The sequence below is a fragment of the Vidua chalybeata genome, chromosome 9 (genome assembly GCF_026979565.1).
Source record: "Vidua chalybeata isolate OUT-0048 chromosome 9, bVidCha1 merged haplotype, whole genome shotgun sequence".
Classification (NCBI taxonomy): domain Eukaryota; kingdom Metazoa; phylum Chordata; class Aves; order Passeriformes; family Viduidae; genus Vidua; species Vidua chalybeata.
Window position 1 is genome coordinate 3,860,798 of NC_071538.1, and position 17,361 is coordinate 3,878,158.

General features: G+C 43.8%; 1 protein-coding gene across 2 annotated transcripts in view; it reads right to left on the bottom strand.

The window, feature by feature from the left end:
* Positions 1-17,361, bottom strand: part of RASAL2 (RAS protein activator like 2) — a 163,058-nt gene that overhangs the window by 81,369 nt on the left and 64,328 nt on the right. For both annotated transcript variants that reach the window (XM_053950712.1, XM_053950711.1), the window contains exon 2: positions 393-520. In XM_053950712.1, coding sequence (XP_053806687.1) covers positions 393-520 — 128 coding nt within the window. The remainder of the gene's footprint in view (positions 1-392; positions 521-17,361) is intronic.

Genomic DNA, 17,361 nt, shown 5'->3' on the forward strand with positions numbered 1-17,361 from the left:
TATTCACACACAGGATAGCTTAGCTCCCCTTTTCATAGAATGGGAAGGGCTTGGAAGGGACCTTAAAGATCACTTAGTCACAAGCCCCTCCTAAGGGCAGTGACACCTCCCACTAAACCAGGCTGCTCAAGGCCTAATCCATCTTGGCCTTGAACACCTACAAGGATGGGGCATCCACAACCTCCCTGGGCAACCTGTTCCAGTGTCTCATCACTCTGGATTTAAAATTTCTTTCTTCAATTTAAAATTTCTTTTTAAATTCCCTTTGCCCCGTCGCACATGTTTCAAAGGATTCGTGAGTGAAGTAAAGGGGAGATGAAGAAAGCTGCCTTCTCCTTTACCAATAAGGGCCAAAGGGCAGGTACTGAGGCACCAACATGAGCTTGTCTCACCTCCTTCTCCCTGTTGAGCAGCACCAGCTGGCTGTCTGTCAGGATGCAGTATTTCCTCTCCCATGTTGTCATCTCGGTGTAGGGGGACTGGCCACAGGACAATCTGTGGGTGGGTGGTCCTTTCACATCTGGCAACAGAAAACATTAGCACGTTAGCATTAACCACCTTCTTTGCTTTCACAGTTCTGCAGTGAGATCTGAACCAAAACTGCACTGTCTGCTGAATGAGGTCTGTTTCAGCATTTTAAAAGGTGAAATGGGAGTCCTGGGAGGCACCCATATGCTACGAATATTTATTTACTTATAGCATGACTTACAGAAATGGCAATACCAGAGATGAATATGAATGTCTTTGTCAAAGGCTGAAATATATTGAAAAGACCAAGAGCTCTTATGAAAACTTAATCTTCCTTCCACTCCCTTCTCAAAGGGGTACGGCCCCAAATGTACTTTAAATCTTAATAAAGTGGATTATTTGAGACTAAGGATGGAGAGATATAGGAAGGAAGACAGGGATCAAGGAAGGCAGGCTTGAAGAAGGGAAGGACAAATTCAAAGGGATGGGCATTTAATTGAGAAGGGCTTACTAGCACCTTTTGGTGGGGAACCTACTTGATGAAATTGTGCATTTTCATTTAGCCACAGACACTACAACGACAAAAACTCATACATAAAAAAAAAAACCAAACAACCCCCTCAAAAACAACAAACCAAATCATAACCCATCTTGTTTGGTTCCCAGTCCTGATCTATTAAAATTTATTTTAAAATCATTTTCCCGCAGGTTTCTCACAATTGAGCGACATATGACATTGTACCTGTCACAACAAGGTCCCTTCCAACACAAACCCTTCTAGGATTCTATGATTCATCTCTTTACAAAGTTTTGATATTAACTTCTGATTGCTTTATAGGATTAAGTTTCATTCTTATCTCGCACTCTAGTTCTATACAATTTGCTTGCAATGATCTAAAAATCATCCATTCTCAATGTAGACACTATAGATCCCTCAAGTCCCAAGGTTCTAAAACAGACACTGCAAAAATCAAGGGACTGCACAGGAGTCCAGGACCTCCTTTAACTGTTTCAGGAGCAAAGTCAGTGTTCAAACCCGAAATGTTTTGTAGCACTACCTGCCTTTTGGCACCCCTAGTAGCATGCACAGAGAGAACCCAGCTGCTTCTCGGAGCTTCTCCCCAGCATCACCACTAGAGGCCAGCGAATCCTCAATCACCCAGCACCTTCCAGGGAGAGCCAGCCCAAAGGCCAGCGTTAAACCCGGACTAAGGAACCCCTCCAACTTACTTCCCGCCTTGCAGACCCTGCTCGTGCCCCCTCTTTATCAAAAACGCTGCAGCATCTTCATGCACTCTTCCTGCAGCTTTGCCTCTGCATTGCAAGGGATGTGTCACATTCTAGAGCCAGACTTGGAAGATGGCTTTCAGTGCCTTGTTCAACCTCATATTGCATCAGGAGTTCTGTGATCATTCAGGAAAGTGCTTGGAACAGGCAACCTTTAAGCAAGAAAAAGGAGAGGGCTGCATGGCTCCTACTGCTCTGAATAAGAAAGAAGGGCACCTTTGTGCCCTTAATGTCAGGTAAAATAATTCAGGGAAGAAGCTGAGATGCAGAATCAGATTACACACTGTTACTTCTGATCCAACTCGGTTTGTGAGAGTGACAATGAATGCTGTGTGCCTCAAAATTGCCCAAAACTCTATTAAAGCCTAAAGATAATGAAGGGAAACCACCATTAGCTCTGTGAAGCAAAAGTGCATTTGTGCAAACTCCTGGAGCACAACAGACTCCACCACAAGTTATGTATTAGTCCATTTTACAGACATGAACCCTCCAGGTAGATTTTTGGCATAACTGCAACTCACATTTATCATGGTGTCCAACCAAAAACCAAACCAGATGTAAAATAAAACCACTGCTGCTCCTGCTTTGACCTTGGCTTCCCAAGCAGCACATGAGCCCTATCCCTGCCTAAGCATGACAAACCTGACAGAGAGTAGACATGGATGAAGCCATGAGCTCCTAGTATGGGTCTGCAACAGAAATGGGAAGATGAGAGCTCTGGGGATCTGGTCTCCTGGGTAAGGAAAGCACATGATAAATCAGCAGGGGGAGGAAAGGATGAAGGTGTGTGTGCCCTGTCCTGCTGATGTGGGTGGGCTGGCAGCGAGAGTGCCTCCAGCTGCTGCACTGAGCACTAACCAAGGAAGCTGCATTTGGAACTGCTGGTAAACTTCCTGATGGCAAATGAAAACCCTCCTGGGCCATCAGCTCCAATGCAGAATCTACAGTCACGACTTGCCCAGCCCCAAAAGATCTTTGTGTTATAATTTCTTCTAACTACAGGCCTTGGCAGGATACCATCCGACTGATCCATGGGCTGCACAAAGGAATTAAAGAACAGAACGACTTCTTCCACTGCAATAACAACTCCAGGACTTAACTGAGTCATCAGGCACTGTGAGCCAGCCATGGCTCTGTTGCCAAGTGGGTTGGCTACGTCAGAATAGCTTTCCACAGGCTGCTGGCAGACTGACATGCCATGCCGGTGTCTGGAGCTGTCAGTCACCGCTAGAGAACACCACAGTGGTAATATTTCGTGCTTGTGTCCTGTTGAACACAAGTTGGGGCACAGCCCAGCACCCCTGCAAGCCTGACCATGTGCTCTCTTCAGCCAGCTGGTTTTCCAGAGCATTGGACTCTGTAACTCCAGTTCTCTCCTCAGCTGACGCTGTGAGCACATCACAAACTCCACGGATGTGGAACGTGTGGTCCCAGAAAATTCACAGCAACAAGGACCCCAGAGTAGCTTTGGTGCATCAGTCCCACCTATTTAAATTATTTCTCAGCTCACCCTCCTGCATGGCTGATATCTTTGGAGCCTCTCACAACAGCTGTGACTTCAAAATTTATTCTGAAGTATGGTACCAGTTTAGACAGAAGACTCTTTGGGACTTTGCACAGTATCACATACATGCTTGGTTGCCTCACAAACCCTGTCCTGCTTTCCGGTGCTCTTCATCTTCAGTTTTCATTTTACATTCTTGGCTCCAACTTTTCACGTCAATGTAATAAAACCCACCGACCTCTTTCACGAAAGCCCCATAAAACTAATTAAGCACCATGCTTTGAATCACTATAGAAGTGAATTGCAAAGTGAATTGCAAAAAGTCCATGTGTAACGAGGAACACTGAAACTTTTGGGAAAGACTGCAGGTCAGGATTGTCCTTTTTTATTGTGGGGCTACTCTGTCAGCTCACACAGCAAGGCTTGAGCTTTGGAGATGAATGATCTCTCACTGATGAATACAACTTCAGACAGGAGCTAGAGAAGATATCAGGGAGGTGCATCTGAAAGCTCTGAGTTTGCAGATGTTACATGTGGGACGGGCTCATGCAGCCACACACCTAAACAGTCAAGTTCTGGTGACAGAAGATTTCTCTTGGGTCTGATGCAATCCCTTCATTCTGCAGCACTTCAATGAGGCATTCAAGTAAGCAGATCAGCAAGTCTACACATAGGATTAAAGGTCAGGCCTTATGTGCCTTCAAATGCTAATATCAGTTAAGTAACAGCTTGGAAAAAAATCCCCTTCTTGGTACATCCCCACCACTGCCTCCTGACACATCCAACATTGCTGAAGACTGGAAACTGTGTTGTTTTTCCTCAGGGCTCTGACATACCACTAGCCATGTTATAAATATCCACAAAGCTCCCTTTCTTTCAGTCAGATGACAACTTGTACCTTGTTATTCTTGAAGTATAGGGCTTATTTTTAAAGAAAGGGAAAAATAGAGGGGAAGTGATTCCATAATCACATATCAACAACAGAAGTGTTGAGTGGTGCAGGGCGAGGAAATATGGAAAGCAGCAGCAGCCAGTGCCAAGCTAATTCCCACAGACAGGGTAAGACATCTCAGGAAAATTCATGGCAGTTTAGCAGTATTTGTGGAGCAGAGCAGTCCTATCAGATGGGAACATTTCTGAAAGCTGCCATTGCAAATATGCAACAATTATTTTCCTTAAAATTCCAAATGTGTTCATGAGTGAAGAATATTTTCCAAAAAGCAGGCAATGGGCAGAATCATAAAATTATTTCCAAGAGATAATGGGTGCTTCAGTGTCATTTAGTCCCCAACAGCTCTCCTACAACCAGAAAAACAGCATCTTCTCTCCTCAGAGCTAGTGAAAAGGACAGAATTACCAGAAACCAAGCCAACAAAACTACGTTAAAGGCAAATTCATGCCTTCAGTCTCTGCCAAAAAGCACTCTCTACTTACTATCAATAAAAGCACAGAAATAACCCTCCATCCCAGTGATGACAGGAGCACCCCTGGCACGTCTCAGAACTCCCTTTTCTGAACTGCACTATTCCTGTGGTGAAATCAAGGGCTAACTGAAGTACTTGCCAAATTTTCCTCCTCTTTATTAGGGTCTATATTCTGTTCCTAGTATTTCCAACAAGGAGCTGCCAAGCAGCTGAGTAACTAATGTGGTGGCCAAGTTTGTATGCTGGGAGGATTTTTTTTTCCCGTGAAGAGAGATTAGTAAGAGCCCTAACACCTTTTGACAACAGGTCTGCTTGCCCAGTGTCAATGTTTCCATAGTGTTTTATGTACTTACCATAGAGACAGGATGAGAGAAAAGTGTTTTAGGTAAGTGCTGTCATCTGAGAGCTTGTCAGAACCTCAACCTACCCAGCTGTGCATGACCACACAGTCCAGTTTGAATAATCATCAGTTCCAACCTTGATAAAGCAAGTTGAAACAAGCCTTACTACTGACAGGAAGCTTCAAAGATAAATAAGAACTACCAGTCCTTCCACTGAACGTCCATAATCTCAAAGCTCATGAAGGGATTCAAGGGAAAGATGTGGCAGAAAAGGAAATACACAGTATCTCAACATGCTCCATTCCCTCAAGTCTTGGAACAAGGCAAGATTTCTGCAAAAGAAGTCACTAATGTGAGTGAAAATAAACAGCAACAGCAGCTCTGTGACACACAGCTGGGTGGGGATGTGCACCTAGTTCAGACAGATGTTGATGCTCAGGTAAAGATCTGCACAGGCATTGGAGCAATCCTGGCCCAGTCGCAAGAGGGGCAATCTCTGAACATCTGCACAGGGCAGAGGATGAGAGAGGTCAGCCACTGAGGGGGCTGCTAGGGAAAGCACAACCAAGGCAACTTCTATTTTCTCTCATGCTGATATACAGAGCTTTTGTTTGTATTTCTTATTTCTCCAACCAACCCCCAGCCATGTGCAATGGTTTCTGATCCAACCCAGACCAGAACAGTGCAGACAGACACTATCAAAAACAACTGTTCAAAGAGAAACCTATCACGATGCTCAAACTCACTTGGAAGAGGAAGGAACACCCTTCCTCCAAGTTTGTACAGACAACTACCACACTGCCCCAACACAGAAAACACAATGCTCATGGTATAATATTAGGAAAATTCAGCATATACTGTGTGTGGCAATGCAGAGACTGCCACGCTAAAGAGAAAACACGATGCTCTCAGGGTTGATTAATTTTTCTCTGAATCACAATATACTTAGAAATATGACCAGCACACATTAGAAACAACACCACTAATTTTGCCATTTTGTTTCAAAGCACAATGTGGGGCTTCCTTTCTAGGAAACTTCTCATAGCTACTGTGAGATACAGCAGTGCTCACTTGCCCCTCTAAATCACTCTGTGGCATGGCTCCATTTCAGCTAAGAGGTGCCTACGTTTTCGTGGTCAGCAATAGATCCCTGGTGCAGCAGGTGGCATTTTAAGGGTAGAAAGTGTGAGCAGATCCTTTGGGATGAGAAGCATGCCATTCATGTAGGATGTTATTACAGAAGTAAGTATCTGGTGCGAATTCTTCCCGTTACATATAATAGCCACACTCAACAAAGCCCAGTCCACATGCAATGAGCAGCCCTCAATTCAGCTGAATCCAGTTGCTCTCCTCCAGCAGCTGCATGAAATGATAACCAAATTCTCAGATGGAAATCTAATATCCTGGGTAGGAGGTAAAAAAGGCTTAGTCAAGCCATCAGGCTTCAGAGATCTCAGAAGCTCTCACTCCAACTGCTTACAGCCAAAACACTACCTGGAAAATCCATTCTGCACAGAATAAAGTCATAAAAGGTTTAAGTAGGTGAAAACAGTATTTTAGAAGCTGGCAGAAGCCATGACCAGTGCCATGACTTTCTCAGATTCCAATGTATTTGGCATTGTAACACAGGTTCTTCACAAGATCTTTAACTTTTCTAGTACAGGCCAATCTTGCCAATCTAATCTATTAACTTTCCACTGCTCTTTTATTGAGTGGCTGTGATTAGACACAGTCTCAAGACTGGTTTTCCACTATTCCAGTGAAGAATCTCATGAGCCACAGAGAGATTAAAGTAAAAACTGTTCAGTCAGGTGCAGTTTTCATGCCCTATATCCTCAAAGAAATGTGACTCTGGCAATTTTCATGCTTGTTGTGTGTGCTTCCATTTCCCTACCACCAGTATGTCAGCTTTGGGAGAAGGAATGTCTTAAAATTTAGAGATGGGAAGTCTGAAGGTATCTGCTGTTCACTGCTTACAGGTGAGGTTTGAAGGATTTTCCCTTCCTCTGAATGAGGACTGTGTCTCTTCAGCCCTCAGCTAAAGGCATAGCTTTTCCCCAGCAGCTGCTGGGAAGCTTTGCTGAGATGTGTGATGGGGTGGGAGAAGGGTCACCTTGCTGCTCAGAATTTCTCACATGCAGCAGTCTCACCTTGACACCAAGGAGGAAAGAGTAACCTTTAAAACTCAAAGAGTGAGAATCAACGTTTTGTCCACTACCAGAGCTGCCAGCCAGATTCTTAAATTTCCTATGGATTTTCTGCACTAAGAAATCACGTCAGGAGCAATTTTTAAGTGGAGAGGAATAAACCATCAGATAAGCGAATGCTTTAGCAGCCAAGGGCTGTCTCCTCTGCAACCAGCAGGAGACAAAATACAGAATGCTACTGTTCAACAAGCCTGGCATCTCCCAGCAGGACGGCATCTCTTGCTGACATCATTCCCACCCCTTCAATTCCTTCCCGAGGAGAGATCTGACTTGTTTGTACAAGAGTCAGCCGGCAGCGAGCAAGGTACAGCAGCCTCGCTCCTGCAGCTGAGCTCCCAGACGGCTCTGCCAACTTCCCCTGGGCCCAAGTCCATACATCTGCCCTGTTCTTGCAACGTCACCACTGTGCCTATCTACAGCTCAGGAGTTTTCGCACCAGGGCTGAGACTGTGGCAGAGATCAGCCAAGATTTCCCTTCTTGCTTCCCCGTAACACACGCAATTCCAAACCCAAACCTTTCCCAAGGCCTGTGCTAACACATTTGCCACCCTCAGCCTCTGACATTTCCTAAAAGGCCTCAATGTTCCCTGGTACCTAAGGGCTCTGCAGAAGCTCGAGAGCACAAATTCAGTTAGGCTACAACCATGTAAGCAGTTTCACTGAGATTTTATTTTCAAAAGGAAAAATTATGGAGCTGTTCCAAAAAAGAAACCGCAAGTCTTAAAATCTTACGACTAGTTTAGTGAGCAGATGCTGAGTGTGCCAACAGTCTCAAGCTTTCTTGCAAAGTCCTAAAATATGAGAGCTAAGGAGCTAACGGCTGAGGCAAAAATTAGGCATAAAGCACACATTGGCCTGGCAGGGTAATTCTGACTAGAAAGCACAAAGTTGCACCAGCTTGCTGTCACCAAGCAGCTTCTTTGAGCAAAAGGTGTGGGAGCTCTTAATAGCAGTTTAAAGCTACCAATTAGCTTGAATGCTACTGAGCTCCTCTAAGCTTCTTACTTGCTGCATGGCCGACTGCTAAATGTTAAACTCACAAAGGGTAATTGATCCTCGGCTGCATCTTGCTCTCTGTCCCCGTCTTCCTGGGCTGTGCCCAGCCCAGTTCAGGGGACACAGCATGCAAGATGTGCCTGTCAGGAGACATCAGCGCCTTCTCAGATGGATCAGTGCCAGCAACTTCCCATCAGGCAATCACCGTGTACTCGTTGGCTCAACAAGTGGAACCAGAAATCACAACCCAATCGAGGTGGGGACCTTACAAAACACGCAGGTGCGCCCTGTGCTCGGGCCAGCCTCCCTGCGTGCCCGCAAACAAGGGGCTCATTGTGCAGCCTCGTAAATCTCATGACATCACCACCACAGAAGCTGCTGTCTCTGTAAAAAAACAATTTAATTCCCAGGATAGCTAAGATTTCAAATAACCCGCAGTTGCTTGAAGCCATTGCTGTGACCCTTCCTTCAATACTCAAGCAGGTTTCCTTTCCTTCTTATTCAGGTCTCGTTCCCCGCCCAGGACCACTCATCTTTGCTCCTGAATATTAAGTACATTTTTCTCTCACAGTTAAATTCCCACTTGGCCTACAAAATACTTTGGAATCTCAAAACAGAAATGGTTATTACAAACCTGTAGAGAGGATTATAAAAGATTACATGCCCCTATTACATAGCTGCCAAGTTCTGAGAAGGTTCTCAAGTGACACTTCTCTCCAAAGCAAGAAGAGGCTTTCGTGAGAGGTTTAGAAGGTAGAAAATGAAGAATAGCAGTAAAGTTAATTATTCGTGGGAGAAAAAAAAAGTCTGCAGTTTTTCCTCCTAATTTATGCATGGTCCTTTTCTTATCCAGCTCTATGCCCTTCACCTTGTTCTGTCCTCTGCAGTGCTTGCTCTCACCAACCCCTAATCTCCATCTCACAGCCTCTTCAGCACCAGGCATCCAGAGTGGGCTGTTCCCTCTTCATTCTTTATTTTTTGCAGCAGTGCAGGAAGAGAACAAAAGAAAAAGCCTCCTGAATTTTTAAAGGACCTTGTCTCAAGGCAGCTGGCTGTGCAAAAAAAACCAAAACCAAACAAAACAATTTAAAAGCAAAAGCTGCTCAGTTCCTGCATACATTTTGGGTGCACACACACAAAAATGTGCCAGTGTACTCAGGGTCAAAATTAAAGATGTGTGGCACAAGCAGTGCACAGAGCTTGGCAAAAGCACCAACACTAAAGTTCACAGACTGCTTTACCCCCACCCTTGCCAAGAAGGCATTAGCCAGATGACATTCATCTGTCACAGACCACTTTCAAAAGAGCAGGACCCTTCTGCTTTTCCAGTCAAGGAGGGAGGTATGGGAAGTACAAAGGTACGGAAGCATTTCTGCAGAGACAGGAGCCACAGGAACAGAGCAGGTGATGAGACAGTGCCCACAACAAGTTCCAGATGAATGACTGAAAACCAAACAGGCTGTCTTTCAGTGCAGCCTGAACTACACCATGCTGCCTGTCTCTTTTAGAAGCTTTCGCCTCTGCCTTTATTTCCAGAAAGCAGATATTTTCATTGTCACTGATGTCACCCTATAAACTTCATTTCCCAGAGCAACAGCAGGATTGCTGAACTCCCCATCTCTGAAACCCACCCTGTGTTATCTCAAACCAACCCTCCCTGTGTGTGGTGGTGTTCATAACAAGAAAGAATAAGGTAAAAAACAAAGAATAATATATAAATCAATCCCCCACAAAGATCTCACATGAGGCTTTAAACGCTTGCTCACGCTGCCACCACTGCACAGCCACTTGCTGATGTACAATTTTAGATACTTTCAGTCTGAATGTTTCTTGAATATTTCTGGGTAGATACACAAGCAATTAAGTGCCTCTTTTGGGTTTGGGTTTTCTCTTGCCACAACAGACTATGGGGAAAAGAGGACTTGTGAGCATTGCTGATGTCTCATAGAGGGGAGTTTATTTCCCTTGTCAAAGGGAGAATTCACAGGACACTAAAATCTGCTGCAATAATGTGCATGTTTTTGCATATTAACCAGGTCATTCAGGCATATAGGCTAAAGTTAGCTTTTGTATTTTAACCACTTAAAACAAATGACTTAGTAAGGGACCCCCTCAAGGGAGTCAATGTAGTACTCCCCCTGCTATTTAGACAGACCCATTCTGCTTCCTTCTGGCATCTTCAAAATGTTTTCAGAAGAACCTGGAACCACCAGGTTATTACACACAAATTTGTTGATTTGACCTACTTAAAAACAAAAGCACCAGAAAGCTCCTCATTCCATTTTCCTCATTAACATCTGAAAAGTCTTCCTGTATCTCAGTAAATCAACACTGACATTCAAAAGATGGGACTTTTTTCATCATTTAATGATAACAACACAAAACTTTAGAGGAAGGAGACTGCAATAGGGATCCTGAGCCATATTTAGATTTATGCCAAGAGATGTCTTGTGGCAAATAACCTGAATCCCACATCTAATGCAGTATGGCAATGACCTGTAGTACCTCTTTCATCAGATCTACCCTTTAACCTTCAGTTAAAGGTTACGTGAGGTTGGTTTCCCGGTGTAATTTAACCCAGCTATCACACCTGGTTTAGGGAGGGAAGCCAGCTTGGGGAGAAAAATCCCCTTTGGTTAAGCAGAAGGAGGTCACCACCAAGATGGTCAAAGCAGGACACTGAGCTGCCAGCTGGCATCAAGGCTCAGGAGCCTCCTGACTCAGAGTGCTTTGCTCTCCTCATTACCACACAGTGTCAGGATTGGCAAATCAAGCTTCATTTTGTTCCAAAATTTCAGAATATTGTGGGTGATTTCTTTCTTCTTGCTTACCCTGCATGGTATTGCCCAGAGAAGCTGTGTGGAAGTTCCAAAAACCAGGCTGGGCAGGGCTTGCTGCAATCCAGTCTAGAGGAAGATGTCCTTGCAGAGGACAGAGGGTAGGGACTCGAGGATCTTTTAAGATCCCATCCAACCCAAACCACTTTGGGATTCTGAACTGTGGGAAACCAGCTGTGAAAGAAAGAGGCAACACAGTAAGAAGTAATAGTGCCAGGCAGAGAATTGCAAGTGCTGAGCTAACCCTGTGCCAAGGGAAGGATGTTTCTTGCAAGCCAGCTTGCTTTGGACATTTTGCCATGCCGAGCTCCAGGCTCCTGAGGTACCACCTGAACAGGTGGAGCAGGTTCCCCACGCTTTTGGCAAACCCCAAGCAACATGATTAATGTATCCTTTGAGGATGGGCTGGCTAATTAAAAGGATCTGGAGGTAGGGTGCAGTATTTCAGGTATTCTTCAGCTGGGTTTTCCCTCTACTTAATGTTTCCTTCTCCTTCCAGTAGCTTAGCCTCTGACAAATAAAGGCCACATCCTCACCCCAAACACTCACTACCCTTGAGCCCTCACCTTCTCACTTTCTTCCTCCTTACTCCTGCTCGGTTCCTCAAAACTTGTAAAATATAAAGCTTGTGAAGACCAAACCTTTTGTTCTTCATTACACTGCTTTCTAGCTGATTGTATTTTCAAGACAGATTTTTATACCAAAAAAATTGTATTTAAAATTTTATTTTAATTTATATTTACATCTAATGCCTAAGCACAAACACGCGCTTGTTCCCAAATGTCGTCCCTTCTGTCTGCTTTGCAAACTGACAGCACAAAGCTCCCAGGGCAAATCCAAACCCCCTTCTATCCAAAGGGTAAAGCCACAGGTACTCCTCTCCAAAATCCTAGAAGGAGAACACATGAACTCAGCAAGGATAAATAATAACCAGTGGAGAGAAAATGTCTGTCCTACAGCAATGCTAAACAGAAATTTATAGGTCACAACCTTGCAGAAACAGGCCTGGTAACATCTAATTAGCAGTCATGCTGAGCAATTGCATCTCGTAACAGTAAACCCAACCAGACCAGGGGGAAAGGGAGAGGGGAATTTTTATAGAAACAAAATAATCACAATATTTTGAAGAGATTTGCTTTATGTTGCTGTTTTGTGGGGATCCCCTCCCCAGTAGGAATGATCAACCCCCACAAGTGATTTAATGAGTTATTACTGAAGTACATTTCACTCCTATTGGGAAATAATTTAGAAGGGCAGCACAGGTTTTTATTAATTATTTTATTTTTAAATTGAAATGCTAAGAATTCTGTTTGCTGCCAGAAGATGGGTGGAGAAGCCAAGGAAAGTTCACATACCCAAGAGACTATTAACTAGAACCAACTTGGACAATACATTTGAGAAGCATTTCCTTCCAGCTACTGTAGAGAGCTGTCCTCAACATGCCTTTATTTAAGCAGCCAATTTTCCACCACTGAGTACAATGAGATTTCAAAACACACAAGAAATCAGAGTATAAACAGACACAAACATCCCACTTAGTGACATAACAAAAGAAAATCCAGGGCAAAAAGCTTGAGCTTCTCTATTTTGTGCCCTTCATAAAACAGCTTGGCATTATACACAAACTCTTCTCCTCTTTTTTTTTTTTTTCTTTTTGCGACAGTATTAGCACAAAATACCTGGCTTAGCTGCCTTAGCAATGGTGTTCCTGAACAAAAAATTATTTCTGGGGGTTGAGGGATAAATGTCATGCAGTATGGAATTGGAGAAATGGAGTTCCAGAGGAAACAAGCAGCTGACAAAGCAGGAATGAGGCAGCAGCAGCAGGGCCAGCAGGAAGGAGTGATGAACTGGGCAGAGCTGGTCCCTGCCAGCAGCACAAAGCAAGAATGTTTAATATACGTATGAAGATCATGTCACAGACAGCAGGAATGACACAGATGAGAGGCAGCACCAAAGAGTGAAAGACTAAGGAACAACTCCCTTTTTTCAAGAGTTTTAGTTTGCCAGAGACAGACAGTGCTGCTTCCACATGGTTAGAGCTGGATGGTACCCTATCCCCCAACCCCTGATGGATGCCAAGCTTATTTTCGTAAATCTCTGGTGATAAAAACCATCTATGGCATCTTGCTCATTTCCCCCTCACCACTTTGCCAAAAACTTCAAGCTCTGTTTTCTTTGCCACATCTACAGACCAGTACTATTTGTCCCATTCTCAGTGACTAATGATGATTGTGCACATCCCTTGTCTTTGCAAAAGCCTTTTTAAACAAGAGCACAAGAACTGAAAATGGTATCTCAGTACCTGGGACCACTTTTGTTAGCCCTGAAGCAATCAGGCATGATGATGAAAAGAAAGGAAAAAAAAAATCTATTTTTTCCCCCCCAAACTCTCATGTGATTAAATCCATTAAAATGCAAACAGACATGAATTTTATTTTATCCATCAGTGACCACACTTCACTGTCCCTGGGCTATGGCTGTCTCTTTGTGAATTCTCTGCACGTAAGAGCAGCCAAGCTCTAGGTTTAGGAGCAATCAATCTAGCAAACCTCACTAAATATATATGTGCGTGTATGTTTTATAATGATTTCCATTTTTCACGTTGATTTACATTGATCATTGGAAAGTACATTCAGCTTCATGTTTGCTTAGCTCTGAATAAACAAAGCTAAGGCTGTTGGGTATCCAAAGACAAATGAGACATTACAGATGTAGACAAAACGTATCATCACCCTGAAAGCATTTCTCTTTCAAATTATATAGCCATGCAGAAGTTATTCAGAGTGGAGATTGCTGTATGTGTTTTTAATTCAGGCCGGGCCTGTTGGGGGAGGGAGGAAGTCTGATGAGCCTCTCTGCTGTCACTTTTTTCCTCCTGCATACCTGATAATTCAGAAATGTCTGACCTTGCATTCCCTAGTTTCCACTCCTCAGGATAGGTCTCCTTAGGTCCATATGTCTCAGTGCATTTACAACACACCCACCTGGATTTTTACCATTAAAATTACAAAAAGCACATCAACATCCATTTGAACATGCAATTCCATATCAAGCACAACCATGCAAATCCAGCACAGTTAGTGCCCCAGCTGGCTTCACATTGCACAGGAGTATTTCTTTCTCATCTGCAGACCTTGTCCCCTTTTGCAGATAAAAACCCCCTGTTTCAGGACTCTGTTGGAAATTATAGTTTCCACAGTAACAGTAGGAAGGTGTCAGAAGCCTGGGTACATATGCTGCACAGCACAGCCAGGCTCCTGCATTTTGTGGCTGCTGGCTCTATTTTGGTTCCTGTGCAAACAGAAATTTTTCAATTAGTACATTTGAGCCATTCATGTTTTTTGTCAAAGTAACTCAAAACTCCTGCTCTACACATGTAATCCCCCCCTAGAAAAAATAACAATGCATTTTACAATTATATTTAAGGGCCTTCACTTCTGTTTATAGGCATGAAGCATCCACAGAAAGCTCAAAAGAAACTCCACAATGAAGAAGGGAAAACAGATTTCCTGGAAAGAAGTCTTCCCCTTTTAGAGAATATCCAAGCAGGAGCTAAGGAACTGCCATTATAACAAGCTCCTCGGGCAGGTTTTGTGGCAACCTCCTCCCTGCTGCTGTGGGTACAGCAGCTGAGAACACCTTGTTAGCACAGCTAAAGCAGTGAACACAGCAGGCACGTGTCTGTGTGAGGAGGGGGACTACATCATTAGCAGTGCTGTCTTGTGTCTGGGCAGACCTCACAGCAGCCCCAGCTCCCCAGCCCCAGCCTGTGCTCACCAGTGCTTGGGTGTGTAGGAGGGCACCAGCCTGATTTTGGGTTTTTCAGGATTTGTCCATGCACAGGATTTGTCTCTGCATGGCCAAGATGCAGAAGACTTTGCACCACCTTTTCATGACATGTTGTTTGCTCTTTCCTTAGTATTAATCACGTAGACTGATTGTGCTGAAGTACCAGGGTGACTGCCCCAGACATTTTCTTGAGATTATGTAGTAACAGTAAAAGATACAAAAAAGACATATAAAAGACAAACAAACCTCTTGATGCCCAACCCCACAAAGGCACAAGGGCCTCACCTGCCCCCCTGCCAGGGTAACTCTGTACTTTCCTAGATGCCCTGTGCTGTCAACCAGCTCTTCTGGACTGAAAGGCTTTTACCAACACAGGTCAGCCCTAACACTGTTTTACCATAAAGAAGAGCCAAATTATCACGTGACAGTTGCATATGCAAGTGGGAGTGGAAGTCACAGTTGGAAATAATGAAAACCAACATCAAGACAATGATTTGTCTCTGCTACAAAAGATTGAACACTTATCCCTTCCTTCCCTGCTCCTTTTCAAAACTTCATCACAATTTCTGTAAGAGTAAGTCCCAGTATCATTTAAGTACTATCTCAATAAAGGAAAAGGCTATCATAAAAGACATCAGTGGCTTGAACCACACTCGTTTTATCAGCTACAGGAGGGCTGATGGGAAACCTACAAATAAACCACAGTGCAGCCAGAATCCTCCCCTTGCTGAGCACCACACGCTCAGCCAGCCCAGCCTGCAAAAGCAGCACCACGGCACATCAGGCATGCAAGGATTCACTGCTTCACAAAGCTGGCAGAGGAAGTGGTTACTGAGAGAGGCTATTTATACAGGACACAGCCAAAATACCCCTTCAGTAATGTTAAAAAAAGCACTGCGTGAGTGGAGATAACTGAAGGCAACTGGGAGCTGTTTGGATCTGTGTGTTCACCTTCTTCCCTTCACAGGCAATTCTCTCAGTGGCACTGCCTGGATCTGTGCTGCCAACAAAGCCTCTTGTTGTGTACAAGTGCAGCCAGAACTAATAGGAGAGAGAAGGTAGATGGAGACACACTGCAAGAGTTTGGAGTTCGGCAGATTTTTTGTAGTACTGTGTCAAAACCTGCCAAACTTGCCTGCCAAAGCATCTGTGTCACTAAATGACTGTTAGAGGAAAATTGCTTTTAAGACTATCTACATCAAAAGGGCTACTGTTTTTTCTATGAAAATGGATTGTAAATTCATAGGTGTAAGTAGCAGAAAATCAACAGCAACTCATTTTAGGATGAGTGAGATGCAGCTAAAACTCTGACCATACTATCATCACAGAAATACATGATAGTCTCAGAAGATTTTACTTGGGAGTAGTCAGAATATGGGATACAGAAAAGCTCTTCAATACCTATAAAACATGCAAAAGCAGCTGAAGTTAGACATAAAATGAGTAAGCAGGTCTGCTTACGACTTGCCATTGGACTTGACAGAGTACTTTCTTGCACCTTTTAGAAAGAGGGATTGTCTTTGGCAAGGAAGGGCAAAAAGAATCAGAGATCTTTGCACAATTAACAAATCTCAAGAACTAGATTTCAAACCTCAAAAAACCCACATAATTCTGATCCCCTAAGTCTCCAACCTATAGACAGCAATGTGTGGTGACAGCTGAAATAAACGCATTTGATTGCAGCAGTGGGTTTGCTCACTACTGTTGTCACACATCACTGTCACTCATCTGGCTCATCTCTGCAGCAGTTTCCAGACAAGTGGTTTTTCACAGTACCATAGAATCCCAGAAGGGTTTGGATTGAAAGGGACCTTAAAGATCATTTTGTTCCACCCCCTGCCATGGGCAGGGACACCTTTGATCAGACCAGGTTGCTCCAAGCCTTGTTTGATCTGGCCATGGATGCTTCAAGGGATGAGGCAGCCACAGCTTCTCTGGGCACCCTGTGCCAGAGCCTCACCACCCTTACAGGGAAAAATCTCTTCTGAATATGGAAACTAAACCCCCCCCCCTTTCAGTTTAAAACCTTAACCTCATATCCTATCACTACACATCTTTACTAAATTTCCATGTTCTGAGAAAGATCTTCTATACCAAATGCACAGATTTAAATGACCAGCTTATCCCCCCCAAGGCACAAAGACAGGGAATGCCTACTCTCTAAAACATGAGCTTCTTTAAGAATCTATTTTAGTAATTTTTTTCTATCACCTTCTCTGAAGGAAATATTTTTTAACTTCATTTAAACAAGCGGTCCTGTAACTTGTAAAAAGCTCTCTCGCCCACAGAAGACCAGATGTCGAGCTGCAGCTTTCCTCAGAGTAAGAGCAAAACCACTCGGGAGACAGTTGGTTTCAATGCTAACATGTCAAGAGTTTCATGCATTAGTCTACTGTTTACATAAACAGCTTCCTTTAAACAAGTGATGTTTTACAGGATTATGAAGTATTTATTTCAGAAGAGTCTAAAGAGTCTCTTGAGTAACTACCACAGAGAAAGTATCAC